The sequence below is a fragment of the Hemisphaericaspora subhashii genome, assembly GCF_019202705.1.
Source record: "Hemisphaericaspora subhashii strain CBS 10753 chromosome Unknown scaffold11, whole genome shotgun sequence".
Taxonomy (NCBI): domain Eukaryota; kingdom Fungi; phylum Ascomycota; class Pichiomycetes; order Serinales; family Debaryomycetaceae; genus Hemisphaericaspora; species Hemisphaericaspora subhashii.
The window spans coordinates 81,998-106,247 of NW_026057439.1; the positions used below are offsets into that span (position 1 = coordinate 81,998).

General features: G+C 33.4%; 10 protein-coding genes across 10 annotated transcripts; 5 read left to right on the forward strand and 5 right to left on the reverse strand. All coding sequences in view use genetic code 12, as the record gives it.

Annotated features, from left to right (window-relative positions):
- Window positions 1-3,097: 3,097 nt before the first annotated feature.
- Window positions 3,098-3,970, reverse strand: CUP9 (transcription factor CUP9; the record flags this gene model as incomplete). Its single annotated transcript, XM_049409985.1, has 1 exon — window positions 3,098-3,970. One exon carries the CDS (start codon window positions 3,968-3,970, stop codon window positions 3,098-3,100), a length of 873 nt encoding a protein of 290 aa, XP_049260839.1.
- A 4,003-nt stretch (window positions 3,971-7,973) lies between these two features.
- EXO70 (GTP-Rho binding exocyst subunit) lies at window positions 7,974-9,851 on the reverse strand (the record flags this gene model as incomplete). The annotated part of the gene is made up of 1 exon (XM_049409986.1): window positions 7,974-9,851. The coding sequence occupies one exon, from the start codon at window positions 9,849-9,851 to the stop codon at window positions 7,974-7,976; it is 1,878 nt and encodes a 625-aa protein (XP_049260840.1).
- Window positions 9,852-10,283: 432 nt separating this feature from the next.
- Window positions 10,284-13,562, forward strand: LIG1 (tRNA ligase; the record flags this gene model as incomplete). Its single annotated transcript, XM_049409987.1, has 3 exons — window positions 10,284-10,327; window positions 10,425-12,944; window positions 13,214-13,562. The coding sequence occupies 3 exons, from the start codon at window positions 10,284-10,286 to the stop codon at window positions 13,560-13,562; spliced, it is 2,913 nt and encodes a 970-aa protein (XP_049260841.1).
- Window positions 13,563-13,749: 187 nt separating this feature from the next.
- Window positions 13,750-15,705, forward strand: J8A68_005875 (uncharacterized protein; the record flags this gene model as incomplete). Its single annotated transcript, XM_049409988.1, has 2 exons — window positions 13,750-13,806; window positions 13,873-15,705. 2 exons carry the CDS (start codon window positions 13,750-13,752, stop codon window positions 15,703-15,705), a joined length of 1,890 nt encoding a protein of 629 aa, XP_049260842.1.
- Window positions 15,706-15,766: 61 nt separating this feature from the next.
- J8A68_005876 (uncharacterized protein) lies at window positions 15,767-16,483 on the reverse strand (the record flags this gene model as incomplete). The annotated part of the gene is made up of 1 exon (XM_049409989.1): window positions 15,767-16,483. The coding sequence occupies one exon, from the start codon at window positions 16,481-16,483 to the stop codon at window positions 15,767-15,769; it is 717 nt and encodes a 238-aa protein (XP_049260843.1).
- Window positions 16,484-16,765: 282 nt separating this feature from the next.
- J8A68_005877 (uncharacterized protein) lies at window positions 16,766-17,988 on the forward strand (the record flags this gene model as incomplete). The annotated part of the gene is made up of 2 exons (XM_049409990.1): window positions 16,766-16,781; window positions 16,850-17,988. 2 exons carry the CDS (start codon window positions 16,766-16,768, stop codon window positions 17,986-17,988), a joined length of 1,155 nt encoding a protein of 384 aa, XP_049260844.1.
- A 311-nt stretch (window positions 17,989-18,299) lies between these two features.
- Window positions 18,300-20,684, forward strand: J8A68_005878 (uncharacterized protein; the record flags this gene model as incomplete). Its single annotated transcript, XM_049409991.1, has 1 exon — window positions 18,300-20,684. One exon carries the CDS (start codon window positions 18,300-18,302, stop codon window positions 20,682-20,684), a length of 2,385 nt encoding a protein of 794 aa, XP_049260845.1.
- Window positions 20,685-20,828: 144 nt separating this feature from the next.
- On the reverse strand, window positions 20,829-21,287 carry J8A68_005879 (mitochondrial 54S ribosomal protein MRP49; the record flags this gene model as incomplete). Its single annotated transcript, XM_049409992.1, has 1 exon — window positions 20,829-21,287. One exon carries the CDS (start codon window positions 21,285-21,287, stop codon window positions 20,829-20,831), a length of 459 nt encoding a protein of 152 aa, XP_049260846.1.
- A 439-nt stretch (window positions 21,288-21,726) lies between these two features.
- Window positions 21,727-22,737, forward strand: J8A68_005880 (short-chain dehydrogenase/reductase; the record flags this gene model as incomplete). Its single annotated transcript, XM_049409993.1, has 1 exon — window positions 21,727-22,737. One exon carries the CDS (start codon window positions 21,727-21,729, stop codon window positions 22,735-22,737), a length of 1,011 nt encoding a protein of 336 aa, XP_049260847.1.
- Window positions 22,738-22,892: 155 nt separating this feature from the next.
- On the reverse strand, window positions 22,893-24,221 carry ECM42 (glutamate N-acetyltransferase; the record flags this gene model as incomplete). Its single annotated transcript, XM_049409995.1, has 1 exon — window positions 22,893-24,221. The coding sequence occupies one exon, from the start codon at window positions 24,219-24,221 to the stop codon at window positions 22,893-22,895; it is 1,329 nt and encodes a 442-aa protein (XP_049260848.1).
- Window positions 24,222-24,250: the final 29 nt, after the last annotated feature.

The window sequence follows — 24,250 nt, forward strand, 5'->3', positions numbered from 1 at the left end:
ACCTTATAGATTAACCACCGCCTGGTCTTGGCTCCCTTTTCTGCCAAAAGCCCAGACTCCGGCTATTCACTGCGACAATCGTTATGACACTCTCGCTTGATGGTGTTGTTGATTGGCGAATAACCTAAAATTTGGACCATACACCTGTCACGGATGCAACGGTGAAATAAAAAGGAACAATTAGGCGTATTTCACCTCTGATATCCTCGGTTAATCCAACACAAAACAATGAATTTAATTGTGGGTCTGTCGGAGTGGGAGAAAAATTTTTTTGGTCTTTCATAAAATAAATGAATCAAACAAGCGTTGTGTCAAGTTGTCAAAAAATTATACAGACACAATTAATTGAGGAGAATAAAAGGGAGCCTGTTCATTACTTTACTCCTTCTGAAATTCTTACTAATCATCTATCTACTGTAGTGCCAATGAACCGAGACTTCTTGATGTAGGTATTCTAATTAAATTAGAAAAACGGGGTTGCAGCTAATTTAAGGGATAATTGTTAATTTTGCCAAACTGGGGATTAAGAGATGTATACGACAGAATAAGAAAAAAAAAAACTCAAAAAAAAAGCAAAATATATTTTTTCAGCAATGTACGTCAAATTATTAAATAATATATGCCAAGAAGTTTTATAATTAAAAAATATGGAGAACATAAAAAAAATAAAATATTTTTTTTTAATTTGATCCCTTTTAACAATAGGAACAAATGTCGCAAACTTCGTTGTCATGACCAGTTTTTTATTGACAATGGGCTGAAATGATAATTAGTGTCAACTTGCCCAAACAATTCAGTCAAAGACCGTTATTATTCTATTGTTTATTGTTCTACGGGTTTGCCTGACTCATAGTTTAGGAGATTCTTCCAAGCTGTCATTTTAAATAATTATACGAATTAGGAAAATGACGATTTTGTGTTTCCCTTTCGTTTGATATTGTTTGGATGTTTACGAAGAGGGATATAAATTTCCATTTTTAGATCACTCTGTGGGTAAAATGTTCTTAAGAGCGGTCGCACATCGCTGCCATTTATATCACAGGTAGGCATGTTAAATTTGGGGTTTGATATGCAAATCCGCGTCAACTTTACAGATGAATTACCAGAATGTATGAGTCTAAAATGTTTACCCCATAAAAGACTAATTTCAGCTATAAATTTCTGGATAACCCTAAATTATTCAATTGAAAGATACACGAGGCTTCTAAGTTTAGCCCCTATGAATACCACCCTTGTAGTTAGTGCATTGGTAAACATGACAAGAAAAATGACAAAGGGTCATATGTCAAACCGAAAACAAGGGGGAGAGGTCTTTGAAATGAATTTTCTTATTTCAATTTTTATTTTTGGCATTGTTTTGGGGCTTTTGTTCGATGCTGCAGAATGGGTTAAATTGATTTGTATTTACAGTGTAGAAGTCTAGAACGTGACAAACAAATTTCTGGAAATAGAATCCACTCTGCATGGAATAGGTTTATTAAAGAGTATATTGTCAATATACAGTGCCTTCTTACAATATTGTAAATTCCTATTTAAAATACATGTGATTTTAAGAATGGTCAATGATGATCATTTGGGATTATTTTTATTTTTTAATGGTTGCAAAAAAATGACCAAACAAAAAAAAAAAGAATCAAAACCCACCCAAGTCATTCTAAAACATCACTTTCAATAACAACAATCATGCAGCAATGGACATACAATTCCCTCCATACGTAATAACCCACCCCAGGTATAATCAATTGTACTGCGTAAACGAATTAGTATCGAGAAGATTTTTTAGACCAATTTACATAAATAGCTTTTTGATTGTGTCACGAAAAGTTGAACCTTACAGCTTATGCATGATTGAGTGGCGGAGAAGGGAATGTTTCTTATTTGTCATTTTTATTCTTTGATTCCTTTTTGGTAACCATGTACGAGTTCATAAAGAATAGCTCAACAATTTAATTAATTAGCTCACTTTGTTATCTTATGTCTACAATATGTGGAGTTCGGTGAATTCATGGAAGCGCCTGTTGTCAAAACACACAACCCTTCAAAAAAAGTTAGATTCTTTTTCTAGAAGGGGTAACAAAGATGGAATGGGTTACAATTACTGGGCTAAAACGAAGAAGAATGTTGTCAAAATTCCAACATATTTCATTCCAAGCAAAAATATGTTTCCGGGGATAAGAAATCCAAACCTTAATTAATGAGGTTATGTTCTTATTGTCGTGATTGCATTCTATTTTGTGGAGTGTAAAGTGTATCCGTGTTTCTGTGCACACATTCGTACACCTATCCCAAATCAACCAACAAAAATAAATATTCCTGTGATTTTATGTGACTCGACGTATGCTGATGGATTTTGTTTTTGAAATATAGCTTCTTTCTTTCGAGGCGAGTAGGAAGAATATTTTTACATGAAACTGTTACCTTTTCTTTTGAAGATTCGGGATTTGAATGATTGATGATGTTTTAGATATTATTTTTAGAAATGTAAAGAAAATACCAAGTGAGATTTACGATTCAAGTCAATTAACAACCGAACTAATTCATCTGCGAATTGAGGTATTGTCTCTAACTTTTTTTGCTGGGATTACATAATGTGAAAGAGAGAGTGGGTGAGCGGGTCGGCGTTCGGTGTTTGGTGGTGGGGTTTTATTCATAACCTGTAGAGCTCTTAATAATCTCTCATGCTAAATAAATAAAATCTTAAAACCTTAAATTAAGGTTAATTTTGGTGTTTTTAAGAAATGTATTTGAAACTAGGGGTTACAAACCATATTTTCTAGAAGGATTCATTCAGATGAAGATACAGTTACGATTTTTTGGGGTTTTAGAGTGACTTCTTCTACAAGGATTTTATGAATGAATGAATGATATAATAAATAAATTAAAAAGCTAAATTACATATACAATATCAAAACTATTAACTGTCCCAAATATAATCTACAGTATCACATTATTGATACATTTAATGTCTTTCTCTCTCTCTCGTAGTGTCATCTACTAAAAAACCAAACAACGCGTTTTTCCAGTCTTTTGACCCTGTCTTTCTGATACCTATCCCTTGACTGGAACCCTTTTCTACCTAACTAGACCTTATCAGCTCTTAAACCAAATTCAACTTCTTTTGTTCTTTCAACAGTTTAATCTTTCTCCTACGAGCATTGATAAACCAATTACTCAATTGTTGTTGATTCAACCCAGTAGCCATCATCAATTGATTCTTCTCAAATGAATTTGGATATGGATGATTCAAATGATCATTCAACCATTTAAGTAAAATATACGTTATTTCTTTGGGAAGATTATTTCTCGTTTTGCGTTTCGTGGGAGGACTATCCAATCCCCCTTGATCATGACTTCTGATGGGATATGAATTATGTCTCATGATTCCTGCATGTTGGAGACCGGGTGGGGGATGATGACCAGCAATAGGATATGAATTTGCGCGTGGGTGTATTTGTCCAACGGAAGGTGTGGCTACACCGTAGAAGATGGGTGAAGCAGTTTGTGATAATGGTGAACCTAATGGGCTGGTTAACCGCACGGCATGGGCGCGTGGATCGTTGGTGTAATAGTAGTTTTGGTTAAGAGGTGGAAGGGACTGTGAAGGGACTGTCACTAATTGTGGTTGTTGTTGCTGTGGTTGTTGTTGTTGGTGAAGTGGAAGGGTTGGTCTAGTGATTTGTTGTATGGATGGAATCTGTTGATATGGAGCTCTAGGGAGCTGTTCGCGTGCCTGCACGACTTGATGGGGAATAGGCTGTTGTGGATGTGGATGTGGATGTGGTTGTTGTTGTGGTTGTTGTTGTGGTTGTTGTTGTGGTGATTGTTGCTGTGGTATTAATGGTGGCTGACGCAAGATGTCCGATATTGGTGGCAAACTTATTTTGTTAGCAACAGGCGCAGCCGTGTTTGTTGATATTGTGGTTGCAGGTAATATTGGTGGTGATTGGTTTACAAGTGTATTCAATTGCATTATGTGTGTGTTACTAATTGTAAAGTAAATGAATGAATATTAATAAATAAATCTAATGGAATTGTAAGAAAGTTTGTACATCAGACAATTCTTGATAAAGTTTTTATTGGAAATATAGGGTTCTTATATAATGACCTCATTTTTTTTATTTTTTGAGAAGTTTTCCTTTTGACGGTTAATGTATTATGATAAAAATAAAAAAAGATTTTTGCTTCCAAGAAAAATTTAGACATGTTATATGTGAATATTTTTTAGCAAATTGTAATATTTTTTAATATGCATCAAATCTAAAAAACGACAAGAAAGTTTAAATACATAAAAAATAATGATAATAGGACAGAATGAATTTTTAAAAAAAATACTTTATTTTTTTCCAGGGAACAAACCAAATCAAAGAAAAAAATTTATCGGGAGAACGATTTGAACATAGACCGGCAAAAAAGGTCCAAAAAATTGCCACTTGGCTTAGTAGAAAGAATTTGTGTACTTATGAGTTCATATTCCAGTACCACGTAGTTTAATATTCCCTTAAGCATTCATGGTTCCATAGTAGATCCAATGAAACCCTGTCAACTGTCTCCCCGAAATAACAGGTGACATTCCTCATTATTTTTAGTTTCGAACTCTGGCTTAATTTTAATTCCGCATGATTGCGCAAAATTTCCCATTTTTTTTGTTTGAATTAAAGCCCTGCTTCAATCCTAAGGGATTATTTTTTATTTTCCATTGCAAGTCACATATTTATTCTTATATAGATTATATAATATGCTACTGGGAAAATAAACAATTCGTTAAAAGTTATTCCTTTCGATAACAGACAAGTCGTTTGTCAGTTTTATAATTCAAAGAAATAGTCACATGTGTGAATGAAACGTCACCTAGAATTCAATTCTGTGTGTAAAGAAACTAAAACGTCACCCCGGAATCATTCAACGCTACAACATACATGAGATACAGATGAATGAATTGACAGACATTTTAGAGGAAAAAAAAAAAGAAAAGTCTATAGAAAAATGTCTTGTTGTGATCACAAAATATGAAGAAAAATGAATGACGGGGGTGGTGGCCCATTTCTACATAATAGCGAAGTTCGGTACAGTAGTTTATATACTTACATATCTTCTTTAAACGGTATCGATTAAATTATACACTAAAATTATAAACTATAATATATAAACTGATACTGACCCTCTGATACATATAGGGCATAACGTTCTGTAGAAATGGTAAAAACCTTTTATAGGCACTTAGGTACATATGAAACGCAGGAAAAAATACGCTGAACCCCTATCTCCGTACTCACTACACGCAGTTAATGTCAACTAAGTATCGAGAATAAAAAAGATAGATACCGAAAGATAACTTGTTTGAATCGAACCATTTTTTGATATTTTGGGGAGTGTCTATTTTTCTATTTCAAACAGAATCTATGTATGTTAATGTCATTTTTCTTAATCTTGAAATGAATTCAAGACATTCGGGTTGTCTGTCTGTTTTTATGGTTTCAGAATTATTTTTTTTTCTGGTGAAAGGCAGGAGACAGACACAGCAACTTACGAAAAAATATCCAAGACTTTTTTCACCTACAGATCAGGTAGGCAGCAAATGGGGGCTTGCAATTACGAGAAACAACAAAAAAGAAAGAAACAGAAAGAAAAAAAAACTTTAGGTTCAAAGCCTCGTTTGTGAATTTTCTTCTTTAAAAACTAATTTCACATTGTTATTTAAAATAATTGGAACACACAGCAAATTTGGGATGGTTTAGCGAGACATATATTATAAACGTTGTTTTGGTTTTTAAGATTTATAGTCAAAAGAAACTATCATCAGTATATTCTATCTATGACGAAACCACCTGCTTCTCCCCATTGTTTTATAGTTTTCTAATCAGCATATGAACCCATGTTTCAAAGTTTAATATAAAACAAAGTTGATTTTTTAGTTAAGAAATACTTTGACATGTCTTTTTTTTGATTTCAAGAATATTTTTTTCTGATTTTTTTGAGGTACAAAAACCCTCCCGTGATTCTCTTGTAATTAGATCTTTGTCTAGATTGAAATAAAACGGGAATGACGGGTATTCATAAATTTAAACCCAAAGCGCAATTGATGCTTGGAGTAATACAATAGGTATCATTGTTAAATCGTTCTGCTGCTGATCGTATACGCAACAGTTATTTTAACCGTATAGCTCATCATCTATTTAAGTAATAAATATATTATGATTTTGACATATTCCGGAATAGGACAGCTGTCTATTTGACGACCCCCAATTGGATGTTTCTAAAACAAAACACCGCAAACAAAACAGAATTTCTTGGTATAGAATTTTTATTTTAAGCTTCTAGAGTTGAAGTGGTTGAAGTGATTTTTTATTTTTTTGCATAGAAAAAAGTGCTGCAAGATGTCAACTTTTTTTCTTACCAAAAAAAAAACAACCTCGGTTTTGGGGTTTTCTCACTAGGCTATAAATATATTAGAAATTATTTCCATACAGGAATATTTTTCCGAATTATACAGTGCTCTGTCACCAACTGATACCGGGTGAGTTATTTATACGGGAAGCAAGCTTTTATCTAAAAGAGAAATAAAGTAAACTCATGATTACCAACAAGCTAATATTCGAAGGTGTCTTGCATAAGAGCTATTTTCTTTTCTAATTTTGGGTACGAGAGTTGAGATAAACTTTTATTGCCAAGACGTTTTCTATCAGTATTTATTATGAAGTATGGAAAAAAAAATTATAGTAAACAATAAAAGTGATTGAAAAATAATTTGAAACCGCAATCAAATCTATATTTACATAAAAGAAGAAGAATTGACAAGAAAATTCATCAAATATTTCGTAAACGACATTTTTTTTGCAGTTATTTATCTTAACAGGGTTTTAGTTTTGTAACTCCATCTGTCTATATATTGTATGTATCTACATGTATATTCCTGTCTTGTCTATGTCTGTCTATCTGTATCTAGAAGGATTTTTGCGTTTTTCTTTTTTTTTTTCCTTGTCAAAGTCGAATGATATTTCTATTGTTGATTGTCTCGTTTGTAAAAAAACAAAAAAAATAATGTTGATATTCCAGAAAAATGTCAATTTAAAATTATTTTTTAAATTAACGGATTTCCGATTTATTTATTATTTTTTTATTTGCGGTAGAGTAATGCATTGATCTGCCTGGGGTTTTTGATTTTGACTGACATGGAGTGTCAAATTACCAAGTGAATCTTATTGTCAGACACTTTTTCTTAATTCAGAATTAGTCTTGAAAGAAGGTGAAGCCAGACATGATAAAGAGAAAAGCAAATATTGTTCAATTGTCTTGGAAATTTGATTATTGGAGAAGGTAAGGGAATTCATAATTATTGTAGTAATTCCTTTTTAAGGGGGGATAAACCCGATTAGACGGAGTGCGGAGATATACAACGCCAACCCAAAAAGTTGACCACTCAACTATCTGATTCCCCTTTCAATCTTGCATGGTAAAGCTATTCTTGGTAAGTACCTGTTCTATTTCTTTTGCTTTTAAATACTTTACAAATAGCCGAAGATTGTTGCAGTAAGATCAGGCTATTTCTGACTTTGAGGCGTGCAACTACAGATATCTTACAATGACAAACCCCGTAACCGCAGTATTCAGCCTTAACTATTGTTTTAATGGGCGTAACGATACAGTAAAAACATGCATTACCTAATTTTACAGTAGTCTTTCGTTTAAATTTCATGTGGAAGAATAAGCTGAAATGATGGCGATTGATCACCGGCCTTTGCATTAAATGGTTACATCACTATGTTGTATATTGCTACTATAATGATAAGAGATTTAAAGTTATTTCTATAATTGCATCCATAAGGAGATGCACTGGTGAGTCATCCTTCTCTGACTATCTAAGTTTGGCTAAGATGAAATTGATAAAACAAGACATTACCACCGCGGATATCATCTCATGACTAATGGCTGTGTAACGAATACATATTAATTAATACTATACACACATTCTAAATCTATAACTTTTCATTCAACAATTTTTCAAATTGATTCTTATCATATTTAACGTATTTTGATTTATTCTTTGTGAAATCACTATTAGCATATTTATCATATAATTTATAATAAGCATTAATAATCAATTTTTTAATTTCATTCGAAAGATAATTTCTTAAATTTTGATCTGATATTGAATAATTTTCATAATTCCTTAAAGCTTCTTCAAATGATTCATTAAATCTCTTGAATAATTCCTTAACTTGTTCTCTTTCTTTTGATGATAAATTACCCACAGTCCCACCAGTACCTACACTGGACCCACCACCCCCTTGACTATGATGATGAGAGGCGGCATTTTGGGTAGCGATTGTTGTCATATCACTAATGATTATAAATGAGGCATGATTCCAATCTTCAAGGAAATGTTTCAAGAATCGATTTTTTAATTTATTCAATCTTTCAACTCCTAAATGACCCATACTTGAAAATAACTCTTTTGAACGAGTTACAATTGATTCTACCATGGTTATATTTTTGATTAAGATAAAACCCTGGGTTGATTTCTTAAGCGGTGGGTCAGGATAGGTTTTGAGTCCGATTTCAATATTGATCATAATTGAATCAATTACATCGGAATAAAATGATGAAAGTAAGAATTCCGGATTTTTTTGATCCGCAGGATTACCTGAATTGGGTATGACTGAAGTATAAACATTGATGAATTTAGCTGGTGGACTGATGATTAACCAATCACCAAGATTATAACTAGATATAAGAATCAGGAGACAACTTTGGAATTCACTGATTTTACGAACTTTACTCATTAAATCAACAATGATTTCGGGTACTCCAATATCGGTATATTTTTCAAATGATTGGAATTTGTTTTCGATGAATCTAATGAATTCACGGAATATTGCTGAACTTTTGGTAATGAAATTTCGAACTGATGCATTATATTCTTTACTTTCGAGTTCGATAGTTTCTATATATGATTGGAATTTTAATAAATTATCGACAATTTCTAATAATAAGATAATATTATCAATCATAGCTTGTGGCGAATCGAAATAACGGGATATTCCTCCAATGATTTTCCCACAATATAAATCCACTAAAGTTTCATATACAATTGGTTCAATCATTGACAAAGGTAATTGCGTCTGGTTCAATATCTTAATTTCATCATCAATCTTTGCCATTAATACATGATTGAATTTAATTATTCCATTTGAACCTTTTTCATATGGAATATTTTGATTACGGTTTTTGGGTTGTACATCTGGTTCTAAAGATTTCATGGTTTGCAATAATAGATTACCTCTTGCCTTTATATATAATTTATTAATATAATCATCACCATCAGTTCCAGTTTCTTGAAAATGCTTGAAAATAAACTTCAATTCAGTAATTTGATTAGCTTTATTCTGTAACAAAACATTTGAATCCAAACTAATTAATTTTTGGAAATATCCTTGAGCTTTTAAATCTGATTTATCAATCAATGTCTCAAAATTAATTAAAATTCCTTTGAATCGTTTAAATTTACTTTTAATTTCTTTATATAAAACTTTCAGTTGTGCCAAAGTATTAACATATTTTGCAATTCCAACAACATCAACCGGATTATTTAAGATATTTTCATATTCATTAATAGTAGCAGCAGTCTCACTAACTTCCTGAAGTAGACTTAACCCCTTTTCTACTTCTGCTTTGTTTTTGGTTAATTTATTGACATCAGCTAAAACAGGTTTAATTGTACTTGAAGCTCGCATTGATTTATCGGCAATTTTGGTAAGTGACTTACCAATTGTGGAAAATAATTCTTTGGATTTGATTAAGTTTTGATTGAGGACAGCGATGTCCGCCTCATCGACATCTACTTTGTATGGCATGGGAATAATTAGGGTGATAGGCTTGTTGCTGATAGAAAGAGTAAAGGTGTGTAATTATTTTCAATCTGATGTTTGAGTTGTCTTATCTGGTGAGAGCAAAAAAAAAGTATTACCCGGATTCAAAGTTTCTCAAATATTGTACCCACCTGGGAGGCATATGAAAAGATAGCAATCTATAAGCGGACCTTTTGTGATGAAAGCATGGTACCTGATAATTGTAAATGGTTGTCAATTGTTATGTCTCTCTAGTAGAATAGCTAACATTGGCTACCTGAAATTAGTTTTATCCAACTCTTGAAGGACTCACTGGAGATCACTGAAAATTGAATGATCATTTATCTCGCAACATCCATTAGATGCACAGCTGTGTTTGATTACAGATACCTTCTTAAGCTATTGCCTCAAACCAAAGCAATCTTATCAATACGAGACATGGATAGTTCCTGTACCTTTTGGGTTGTTTTATGTAAGATGGGGTAAGATCTATTGGTAGCTCCGTTTGTTTATTAACAACCGTGACTCATCAAACTATCTTCTCTGTTTTTGTTATTGAAACATCAATAACAATAACAGATATCGTATTATGAGTCAATTGAATCGATTTAAACATTTATTTGGTAAAGCATATAAATACTTCAATAAATATCATCTGTCAACAATATCCCCAATCAAACGGAATCTCATCACTCTAGAGAAGAAAAATTTCAGCAGCAGCAATTTTTCACATCATCAATTCAAAGTAACACTTCCCCATTACAAAAAGTATTCAACAAATTCAATTGGACTAATAATGAAGGATTCCCAAGATGACGTAATTGAACTTTGTAATCAACTCACAGAATCAACAAAGCTAAAGAAAAACGGAAGATGTATAAGAACAACTCATATAGCCAATAATTCCAATATTCAAATTGATTCCTGGAAATTTCTTGATTGGGATTACGGTAAGGAAAAGATTAAATTACCTATCCAAGCAAGAGGATTATTCACCACTAATAACAATACGATTGTTGTAAGAGGATATGATAAATTTTTCAATGTGAATGAGAAATCCATCACCCGAGAAGAGAATTTGAAAACCCAGAATAAAGGTCCTTATGAAGTTACATTGAAAGAAAATGGATGTATTGTATTTATAGGAGGGTTAGAAAATGGTGATATTATTGTCTGCTCCAAGCATTCGACTGGGAAAAGGGAGACGGATACCTCTAAGAATCATGCCCTTGCTGGTGAATCACAATTGAAGAAACAATTAGGGAATGATGAGGCGAAGATAAAGGAATTGGCTAAATATTTATACAAGAATAATATGACGGCTGTAGCGGAATTCTGTGATGATGAGTTTGAAGAACATGTTCTTGCATATCCTAAAGAAAGAGCTGGGTTGTATTTACATGGATTAAATTATAATACGATTCAATTTAATACTGTTTCTATGGAAAAAGTTTATGAATTTGGTGAAAAATGGAATTTTAAACAAATCAAATCGTTAAAGTTTGATGATGTGAATGAATTATTTGAATTTTTACATAAATGTAGTGAAACTGGGAAATATAAAGATCAAGAAGTTGAAGGGTTTGTTATTCGATGTAAGGATTCCAATGGTCATGATTTCTTCTTTAAGTATAAATTTGAAGAACCATATTTATTATATCGTCAATTTAGAGAAGTTACACGAGAGTTAATTAGTGGAGTCCCTATTCATTCAATTCGAATGAAGAAACATAAATATATCACTAAGCAATATCTTGAATTTGTTGAACAATTATTTAAAGAACAGCCAGAATTAATTGATCAATTTAGACATGGACATGGGATTATTAAAGTCCGTGAATTGTTTTTACAACATTTACAAGAAAGTAATGGAATGAATTTATTAACTCTTGAAGCTAAATTAACTGAAGAAATGCAGAAATTAAATATTGATGAAAATATTAAATATGTATTGGTTCCAATTGCAACTATTGGATGTGGGAAAACCACGGTATTCGAAGCTTTAACGAATTTATTCCCCGATTGGATTCATATTCAAAATGATAACATTAGTAAGAATTCCAAATTAAAGATTGTTGATTTAACCTTGAAAGCATTAGATAATAATCCTGTTGTATTATTTGATCGTAATAATGCAGAATATAGAGAAAGAACTCAAATGTTTACCAGTATGGCTCAGAAAAGAGATCAATATATTGATCCATTAGTTCAGATTAAATATATCGCATTGAATTTCATTCATGATATAGATGAAGCAGAATTATGGGATTTGACATTTGGAAGAATCAAAAAGAGAGGAGATAATCATCAATCTATCAAATCTAGTACTGATGAGAATTTGGCTATTAATGTAATGAAAGGGTTTATTAAACGATTTAAACCATTTGATGCGGAAAAGAAACCTGATTGTGATTTTGATCATGTTATTCATTTGAAGTTGACTAGTGAAGATTCATCATTTGAGAATGTAAAGATGATAATTGATGATCTTGAGAAGAATTTCAAACAACTAATCACAAGAAAACCAACCGATGAAGAAATTAGACAACTGTTTAAGTTGGCATTGGAATATAAACCTACATTTACGAAAGATATGTCAGAGACTAGGAAAAAAAAAGACCCATCATATTTTGGGATAGCGATCGACCATCAAAGTCTAGTCGACAGTATTAATGAAGTGATATTGGGCAATAAGTCATGGATGGAATTACAGGAAAGTAATAGAGTACAAGAAGAATTTCATGTGACTTTAGGACATGTTATGACAAGTAAAGAAAATGAAGAACTTCGTAATAAATGGAAAGAACTTGGAACGAGATTCAAACATGAGAAACCTCAATTAGGGAAGAATTTACTTGATTTTTATTGTGATGTTAAGTTAGACCAAATTGTGATTAATAAAGATAAGTTAATCTGCGTTAGGGTTGAATTGTTAGATGCTTATGATTCGGATTTCAAGAAGTTAGACAAGATTGATTATTTGAATACATATTTACATATTACAGTTGGTACATTCAAACCAGAGATTAAACCAATGATGTCAAATGAAACATTAACAAAATTATATAAAGATTCTACAGAATTGAAATCAGACGGTCAGTATATATTGAAAGAGAGTGATGAAGATGATGATATTGAGGTAATTAACTTTAAGAATGACGTAATTCTTGAAAAACAACGTTTATTTGCTTTTCATTAACATAGGGACTTAGACAACGATACTGTAAATAGAATGGAGTGAATAGAGTGTATAAATACATAGAAAAAAAAAGTTTCACACTGCCTCCCTCGGGCTTTGCATTTGTAAGCATTTTTACAATTATTAGATTAATAGATTATACGCCAGTAGATTAACAAAGCAGTAATAGTGTAGATATGTTTGAATTTATAACATCATGGTTTAAATCAAGCCCAGTACCAACCGAAATAATTGAAGAAATTAATAATACTATCAAATCTAATAAAATCGTTGTATATTCAAAATCTTATTGTCCATATTGTAATTCAACTAAACAATTATTAGAAACTTTACAACAAGAATATAAAGTGGTAGAATTAAATCAAGTAGATCAAGGTTCTACTATTCAAAGAGCTTTACATGAATTAACTGGTCAAAGTACTGTTCCTAATATCTTTATTAATGGGAAACAAATTGGTGGGAATTCTGATATTCAACAATTACATATTCAAGGGAAATTAAGAGCTTTATTAGATTAGATTAGTTATTAGATTAGGTTTAACTAGAGCCTTATAGTATATAGAATGTGTATACATAGAATATAAGATATTTGTTTATGTGTTTTAACGTTTCATCTTGTAGCATATTTGCTCTTTTTACAACCAATCGAATTTCATTTTCTTATCAAATCCTCTTATGAGTTTGAAGTTGACCATATGGGAATGAATGGGAGAACATCAACAACTGCCAAGGGACAAAATACGTTCAACGATACGAAAACAAGTATGTCTCATCATACTTCCATTTCTTCTATTCATTCTACTCCTGTTATCAATATGTTTATTTCAGTTCTTACAATATAAGATCCAACACAATCATGAAATCTCATTCATCGACATTCATCAACTCAACAATCTGATTAAACAACAACTACAAAGATCATCCATCCCAACCAATATCAAATCTAAATATGGATATTATCATAATGATAAAGATATTTTTGATCCAAGATTATATCCTGCACTATCACTAAATTCATTAATCCAATCAACAAATATAAACAACAACATAGATCCTACGTTCAGCATACCATTTAGTTGGGATGTCGTTATCGCCAGACCATCAATAGATAATCTCGATTCATTTACATGTTTAGAATTAACGAAATATGCAAATTTGAATTCGCTCTTGTCACAATGTCATGACGTATTAGGTAGATCTAGGACAAGATTCAGAATTGATGGACCAATCGATGAAACGATGTCTGAACAAGCGAGAGTAGTTGTTGGATATAATTATTTGATGAATTCGGCGCCGATTCCCAAACAGATCATGTATCTTGGAGCAGGTGGCACTCATGGTGTTGATAGTCTTATGGTTCCTACTAGTAACAGTTGTTCCAATTCAGGATCTATAAGTGCTTTAATAGAAAGATCAGCAGGAATGAAAGACAGCATTAGCTTGATTGAAGTTATTACAAGCTTAAGAAACACTTGGAATAAGCATGCAAACAGTCTTGCTTTCATACTGTCAAATATCCCTCAATCCACAATAACAATCATACACCTCCCAAACTCCAAACCCACCCTATCCAAGTCCGATTTCATCAACACCCATTTGAACACAACTCATGCCGAATTCAAATATTTCCACGAATCCCACGTCAATCACTCTTCCAAAGGCAGCCATTATGACTGGCGTTTCTTCAAACAAATAACCTATTCACCCTATGAACGAAAAGCCATCCTTCATTCCCTCACTCGGGCTTGGTTGCATTTTGCCCAGGGGATAGGTATCAGGACCTGGCTAGCTCATGGGACGTTATTGGGTTGGTATTGGAATGGAATTAATTTGCCTTGGGATGATGATTTGGATGTCCAGTTGCCAATGGGGGATATGGAGTTGCTTGTGAAATATAATCTGACATTTGTGTATGATTTGGGTGTTGATGAGGGATTGAATACTGGAAGTGGTGGATATTACCTAGATGTGAATCCAACGTTCATGAACCAAGGTGATGATAAGGGAAATAATACGATAGATGCGAGGTTTATAGATGTGAATAGTGGGATGTATGTCGATATTACTGCTTTGGGATATAGCGACGCTTCAATATTGAATTCTACGATTGAAAAGCAATTTGGAAATAAAGCAAAAGAATTCAATCAGGTTATAGATAATGATTTTTTGGAAAAGCGTGATTCTATGACAGTTGATCAGGAAGTATTAATGAATTCATTGGAGTCTAAGAAAGTTGAATTATTGAATCTGAAGAATTTGTTTAATTGTCGAGATGATCATTTTTATATATTGGAGGATTTGCATCCATTACGACAAACATTGTTTGAAGGGGTTAGAGCTTGGGTTCCTGCAAACTATAAGCGAGTTCTCCGGAGAGAATATCCATTAGGACTTAGAGCGAAGAAATATAAGGATTATTTGTATAGACCAGTTCTAAGACTCTGGATTCATAAAGATATCTGTAAAGGTGATGGTATTGGGAATGAATGTTTGGATGAGGATACTTTATTGGAGTTTAAATATACCGGGAAGATGACTCAATTACATAAGAATGAGATGTTAAGAAGAGATACTGTGAGTTATTCACTTGATGATGAATTGGAATCGTTTGTTATTTATCCTTGGATTCTTCACAGAGCAAGAACTATTCAAGAGTCATAACTTCATAAGAATCGTGATATTTTTGGCAGGGAGTACAATACATAGATCTATAGACTTCGGGTTATTTTAATATATCTTTTAATAGTTCAACTGCCCATAAATGAATCTTAACAAAAATACCAGTATCATTTGTTAATTCAACTAAAGATTTGGGTTTAATTAAAGATCGTCTAAGATATTTCTCATTGCCCAACATACCAAGATTACTACCATTTGCTGTATCTCGTTTAATATTCTCTTCTGTTATAGTTGCAACTCTTTGTTGAATCATATCAATAATTTCATTGAAATAAATTGTTATTATATCCCAATTCATTAATAAATCAGTTTCAGAATCTGAAATTAACATTAATGAATATTTCCTTTCTGATCCTCGAGCATTTAAATCATTTATTTTAAATATTTTATTTATACAATATCCATAAATCATATCCCCATAAAACATTGGTTTTGATGATTCTGCTGTAGTTTCTACTGATAATGATTTCATAACCAATTTAGTTAAGGATGTATATCGTTTTTGCGACAATGGATAATGAGTAGATATGAAAACTCGAGTGGTATTGGCATTGCTATTGGCAGTGGAATCTTTAGTTACAATATTGACTGCATCTTCATCAGGAAGGATTAATTGACATGATGAACATACTTGGACTCGAGAATTTGAAGGTAAGATATATTCTTCCTTTTTATTTTCGGTAGTAACTTGAGTGCAAACTATTGTGGATGGTCCATGTAGTTCACAGAAGTGAGCTAGACATACAATGTAATTGGCCATACTATCTTTTATATGGCCTTTTTCCCCTAAGAAGTAAATATAGTTTAAAGACGACGTTGAAGTGTTCTGGTGTTGCGCTTTGGTTCCTTCAATTGCTCCCGTTCTACACGCGCATCAGAATCTTTTTTTCTGTTGCGCCGCATCCATGTCAATCGCCCAAACAAGATGGTTGTTAATAACTTCGCACGGGAAGAGAGACACTGACAGTATGAATTTTTGAGGGATGGAAAATTTTCAATTTCAAATTTCATTGCCAGGAGACGAAGTAACAACCTATACAATATGAGTACAGAAACAAGTATGTATTTCAATTCTAAGAGTATAAACTTATTCATCTATGAGCCAATGCTAACCCTGCCTATTTAGAAACCGCAGCTACAACTCCAGATTATACAATTGCCAATTCTGATGTTGTTTCCAAATATAAAACAGCTGGTGAAATTGCCAATCGTGTCTTGGCACAAGTCAGAGCATTAACTATTGATGGTGCTACTACTTATGAACTTTCAGTTAAAGGTGATGAATTATTAAATGAAGAATTATCCAAAATTTATAATTCCAAGAAGACTTCCAAAATTCCAAAAGGAATTGCATTCCCAACTTGTGTTAATCCAAATCATATTCCTGCTCATTTAGCTCCAATTAGTGAAGATGATGAAGCAAACATTAAGTTGAAGGATGGCGATGTTGTTAACATCATGTTGGGTGTTCAAATTGATGGGTTCCCAGCTATTGTTGCTGAAACTATTGTTGTTGGCGAGAGTGCTGAAAACCCAATTACTGGTAAAAAGGCAGATTTATTACATGCAGCATGGAAAGCTTCTGAAGCAGCCATTAGAACTTTTAGACCAAAAAATAGAAATTGGGATGTTACCAATATTGTTGGGAAAGTTGCAAAAGAATTTGAATGTACTCCTGTTGAAAGTATGTTATCTCATAATCAAGAAAGAAATGTATTATATGGATCTAAAGAAATCATTATTAATCCAACTAAACAAAATAAAAGTTCTATGGAAACTGTTAGATTTGACGAAAATGATGTTTTCGGATTAGATATTTTGATTTCAACTTCTGCTGATGGGAAAGTTAAACCAGGTAATTATAGAACTTCCTTATATAAACTTACTGGTAATTCATATGCTTTAAAGATGAAATTATCTCATAAAATTTTAAGTGAGTTTAAGACCAAATGTAATAATCAACCTTTCCCTTATAATATCCGTAATTTAGATGAACCAAAGAAATCAAGAGGTGGATTGGCTGAACCAACTAACCATAAGGTTCTTTTACCTTATGATATTGTTGTTGAAAAGGAAGGTGAATATATTGCTCAATTCTTTACTACCTTTGGTATCACTAAGAATGGTATTGTTAGATATACTACTCCTACTTTTAACCCTGAATTATATAAAACTGAAAAAGAAATTAAGGATGAAGAAGTATTAGAAACTTTGGCCCAACCTTTAAAGACTCCAAAGAAGAAGGCTGCTCCAAAGGCTGAATAGGTCATTCTCTAATAGACGTTTGTTCTTTCACCTTTGCTGCAACTGTTCTATTTTACTTATATATCTATATAAATTATCTCTTACGTGGATAATATTCTACGACTGTCAATAAAACATGTAACGAATCAGATATCTTCATTCTTATAAAGCATCAACGGGCTCCTCGGGTGGAAAGGAATATAAGCCATGTCGATCTGATCATTGGCAAAAATCGCTGAACTGACAATTTTTTTTTTTTGAATCCAATTTCAAAATCTGAGATTTCAAAGTCAAATATCCAAAACCTTTCAAAAGTCAAGTTTACATCCACAATGAGTGCTACTCCTAGGGATCCACATACTGGAAGATTTACTTCTGGTAATGGACGTGCTCGTATGGTCAAATTAAATTTGCTGCGGAACGGTCAGATTACAATTAAATCCACCTCCACGCCCACTACGCCTGCTACTCCAACCAAGAAACTCAACAGCAAGATTCTAAAACCATCGCCAGGTTCCGGTCGTCTGGGATCAACTACACCAACTCCTACACCACCCAAGAAAGCAGAGAGTGATCCTTCGGGTTCTAAATTGAAGAGAAAATCTGCCCGGATTGCCGAAAAGGAAGTCTCATTGGAGAATACCCCTCAACTTGGTCCATCTCCAGATATTCACGAAGGAGGAGCCAGGGGTGTGATACATACCAATGGACAAAATGATAATGGTAGTGGTGGTGTTGTTTATAGAAATGGTGAGAAGGTGTTTATAGAACCGAAATTGGCAGAACCTACGCCGATATATACTGGATTATCATTGGAATCATTCCCTAGTGCCAAAGTGAAAAAGGAATCGTTATGGCCCGCTAAATATAGACGATCGTCGAATAGAAGTGGTAGTGGTAGTAATTCGACATCACGAGAAGGGTCAGCAGTTCCTGGTGCAGGTGGAAATGTGGCATCACCTACAGCTGCGGGTGGACAACCAACTGGTGTTGGTATTATTTCGTTAGATGAATTACAAGTAGAACCAGAAATTGAAAAAATATACAAGAAAGAATTGAAAACGAAGTTAGGTGAACGGCTAACGGAAGATAGTGAGATTAGGAACCCCGTGGCAATAAAGTCTCGTCCAATGAGAACGGCAAAATTGAAACTTATTGTCAAAACACCCAAACCAGAACAACAGCAATCGCCATCGCGATCAAAGAAAAGAGGCAGTGCGAAAGATGATAATAATTCAAACGTATCACCAAAACGAATCAAGATCATATCACCCAAAAAGCCATCTGGTACCAACTTAAATGCCCCTGGTGCAGCAACAACAACGACGATAAATAAAGTGGAATTGGCGACATCCACAAGCCAAGAAAATAATGATCCTACTAAAGACAATGATGATTTTTGCTTTGCATGTGGTGGACCAGGGGTATTTATATGTTGTGAAACATGTCCCAAATCGTTCCATTTCACTTGTTGTGACCCCCCAATTGAGGAAGCACCTGAAGATGATTGGTTTTGTCGTGAATGTACTGCGAAACGAATTCCCGGCCTTGTTAAGAATTGGAATGAGATTGGGATTTTTGGGGAATTGTTGAATCAGAATGAAACAAGAGATCTGAAGGTGTTTCAACTTCCTAGACATTTAAGAGATGAGACGTTTATTGGGGTGACAACGGGAGATAATGGTGATTATTCGGATGATACTATGAAACCGGATATACCGGTTGGTAAAAGCTCAGGCACCCAGATTCCGGGACATAATAGAAATAATGATTTAGAAATTGAAAGTTTGTATGATAAATATGGGAATCCTTATTTATGTCACAAATGTGGAGAATCTGGATTAAATAATAGGACGTTAATTCAATGTGATTATTGTCCACTTGTTTGGCATATTGATTGTTTAGAAGAACCAATGTTTGGCCCGAAAACTATTGGAAATAAATGGCGTTGTCCAAATCATATTGAACAATTATTCCCGCCTGGCTTCGCCAAAATGCGACAATTTAGAGATACGAAAGTTGTTGATAACACACTACATAGTAATTTCCTTAAGATTGCCGCCATGAGTAATATTGTCATTAAATTTGATGATCAACCATATTTAAAACCAGAATCAACACCAGAGTTAGAAGAATATTTAGAATATCAATCAAAAGATTTCATGAATTCAGAAAAGGCATATCAAAATGCCAAGATCTTGAAAAATTGGGGGAGGAATATGGAGGCAATCCATCCAGAATATGAAGTTCCGGATTATTTCCAAACTGTATCCACAAAAAATGGTGTGGCGGCAATTGCATCTACACAACTTGCAAAAGTTATTAGCATGACTTGTCCGAGATCGGATGGGTCCAAAGATTCATTTATTTATCGAATTCCTGAAAGACTGATCATATTGGATTTTGTTTCCAAGACAAAGGCAGAGTCAGAACGGAAGAAAAATAGGGTTATGGAAGACATTTCTCATTATGAAGAACAAGGAAAGGTCGAAAGAGAACGGGATGAATCTGATGCGGTGGAAGGACTTAAATTGATGAAGGAGAATAGTAATAAGAAACTTAATTTTAATGAATTGTTAGAAGCTGTTTCTCTAGCTGTGAGTGAGAAACCGTCTACTGACGACTTGAAAGATGAAGAGATCAAAGAATTACTTCAAATTAAGAAGCTTATGGAAGCAAAGGGGAAAGCAAAATTATTAGAATTCTTACATTCGTAAGTCCTTGAAACCTAAAGTATTTATTAAAGACAACATTAGTGCCATTAGGGGGAAGGTAGGGGATGTCTGTATGTATGCAACGAAATCTGTATAAACATGCTCTATGTACAAGTAATGAATATTTCTAACTCCTTCTTTGGGCAATCAATTCTCACTGTTTTTCTTTTTATCACTAGGACGAGTCAGAAGGACTGGGATTTCTTCTTCAGGAACTTGTTTAGCTTCTATATGCTTAATGAACTCTTCAAAGATAAGACTTCGAGGTTTTGATTTACAATCAAGTTCGAAATTATCCTTTTGATCAACTCCAAAGACTTTTAATTTAACTGGACATTTTACTTCTTCAGTTTCATCTGCAAGTTGAATCTTTGTTACTCGGAATCCAAAATCATCATTATGAAATTTCAAAGTAGGAAGATTGGTTTTCCAGAATTCTTTAAGACCTTCTGCTGCTTTCATCTTTTCATTTAATTGTAATTCAAGACCAGTGAACTTCTTTGTATTAAGTCTAAAAGCGGTCGCTGGGCTACCAACACCAGCAATTCTATTTAATCTGTGAACTTGGGCAACTATTGAAAATCTAGGAAGAGTCGCTGAAACCATCTTTATCGTATGTGTTTATCTATTTTAGGAGTGGATATGATTTGACAATCAACAATGATTGATAAATCTAAGAAGAAACAAGAATGAAAATTTTTTAGAGTGCAGGAAATATTGGGACTTCGTACACGACTTTTTCTGTTGCAAAACGATTAAGCTAGCTAGAGTTACTTCCCCAGTATTGGCTTATTGTCAATTAGATCCAATACATATAGAGCTATTAGGGAGGTTGACTGTAGAGGGATATAGCTGATTGGAATATGATTTAGTATAGAGAGTTTTCGTTGCTTTCCCTCTCCCTTTCTCTCTTTCTCCTTATGTAAATATTTACCTTCAATTTTTTGTCAATTTTTTTGCAACACTTAAGTCTCTGTAGTTTATTTTTTGCAACAAGCAAATTAACTATCGAATTATAATCAAACATTATCAAGTACAAGTAAAAATGATTGTTGCTTTCTTGTATTGGTTGAATCATAGATTCCGAGTATTCTCCAACTTCATAGTTGGAAACACATTTGAACCAAAATTTGATATTGTATTAGTTACTGGTGGTGTTACTGGATTAGGTAAAGAAATTGTTCTGCAACTTGCTGCTAGAGGAGCTAAACTTGTTGTATTAGATATTAAACTTCCTCCTGAAAATGAAAAGATACCAAATGTAAATTATTATCAATGTGATGTTGGTGATAGACAACAGATTTTAGATTGTCAAAAGCTTATTCAAAGAGATGTAGGTATCATCACCGTTTTGATTAATAATGCTGGTATAACTACTGGAAGAACTGTTCTTGATTTAACTTATCAAGAAATTGAACAAACTATTCAAATCAATCTTTTATCTAGCTTTTATACAATCAAAGCTTTTCTTCCTGATATGATTATACTAAAACGAGGATATATCGTAACTATCGCTTCTGTATTAGGATACATGTCACCAGCAAGATTAAGTGCTTATGGGGCATCAAAATCAGGTTTAATTGCTTTACATGAATCTTTAACTTATGAACTTGGTCCTCCATCCCTTAATCCCCATGGAATTAAAACATTGTTAATCTGTCCTGGACAATTAAAAACAACAATGTTTAAGGGAGTTAGTACCCCTTCTACAATGTTGGCACCAGAATTAGATCCTAGATTTGTTGCTAAATGTGTCGTAACTTCAATTGAACAAGGGAGAAGAGGTGAGATTAAGATACCATTATATGGGAAGTTTATTCCTGTGTTTAGGGCATTACCTTGGCCAATTGTGGAAATCGCAAGAAAGATTTCAGGAATTGATCAAAGCATGTTTAGTTTTAAAACAAAATTATCAAATATGACTAGTAGTGTTTCGTCACTTGCTTCACATTCTTTAGGAGGATCGAAAGCTAACTCATTGTTAGGTAGTCCTTTGCTTGTTTTTAACCGACAATCCGATCAACAACAACTGGAATCTGGGGTGAGACAACAATAATTGGGGAGATTGTCATTGGTTGCTACTCTTTATCTATTAACGTATGCAGAATAATAAGTACCCTTTCATATATGATTTTAATTTATGTATTTTTCAGAAAATTAACTACTATAGAATACAAATATGCAATTCTACACACTACTACAAAATATCTTCTAAGATCTATAATCCCCATTAATAGTAACATACTCATGCGTCAAATCACAAGTCCAGAAAGTGGCTTCTTGACCAGCTCCAGTACCCAAATCAATTTCAATAATAAGATCTTCATCTTGTAAAATTTGTGAAGCTCTTTCTTCATCCACCTTTTCTGGTTCTCCATTGACCAATAATTTCAAATGTTCACTTCCATCAACTGGAACAAATTTAACACTTGTTCTATCAGGGATGACTGAATTTGCTTGAGAAACATCGGAATATCCAATTGCACACAAAATACGACCCCAATTAGCATCTTTCCCATACATAGCAGTCTTGAAAAGAGATGAATTGGCAACAGTAGATGCAATCTCTTTAGCATCTTTATAAGATAATGCATCCTTAACATTAATGGTGATAAACTTGGTAGCACCCTCACCATCCCTAACAACCAATTGAGCCAATTTTTGAGCAAAGTCAGTGACTTCATGTTGTAATTTTGCATATCTTTCTGAAGAAGATGAATTACTTTCAATTACTTCACCACCAGCAGCTCCATTGGCAATTGCGACAATTGTGTCATTGGTGGACATGTCTCCGTCAACTGTAATACTGTTGAAAGACCTATCTACTGCATGTTTCAAGATTTGTTGTAATGCTTGAGGAGAAACCGGGGCATCAGTGACAAAGAAACCCAATAAGGTTGCCATGTTAGGACAGATCATTCCAGCACCTTTACATAAACCGGCTAAAGTATAAACATCTTCATCAATTCTGAATTGTTTAGTGACTAATTTTGGGAAAGTGTCAGTTGTACAAATTGCATTGGCACAATTTATCCAATGTTCATGAGTACTACCTAAATGATTTAATGCTAATTTTGGAATACCTGATAAAATATTATCAATAGGTAAGTTATTTCCAATAACACCAGTTGACATAACAAATGTGGAATGCTGAGAATTTTCAAGTACAGAATCAGTAACAAGCACCATATCTTCTGCATCTTTCATCCCTTGAACACCGGTCACTGCATTGGCATTACCACTATTGACAATAATAGAGTTTATACCTTGTCCTTTTTTTTCCTTCAAGATTTTACTAGAGACTTGAACGGGAGCGGCTTTGAATTTATTAGTGGTGAATACTGCTGCTGCTGAAGCGTCTTTACCGAATGTGTTTTGTAATAAGGCTAAATCTAAGGTTTTACCATCTTTTTTAACTCCGGAATGAATACCACCAACGACGAATCCTTTTGGGTATACTCCGGATTTAGGGACAAATCTGGATGCTTTGTCTGAGATATGACGAACGAATTGTTTGGATAATTTAGTTCCTAATGACATTGCGTTGCAGGTTGCTTGAAGTATATATC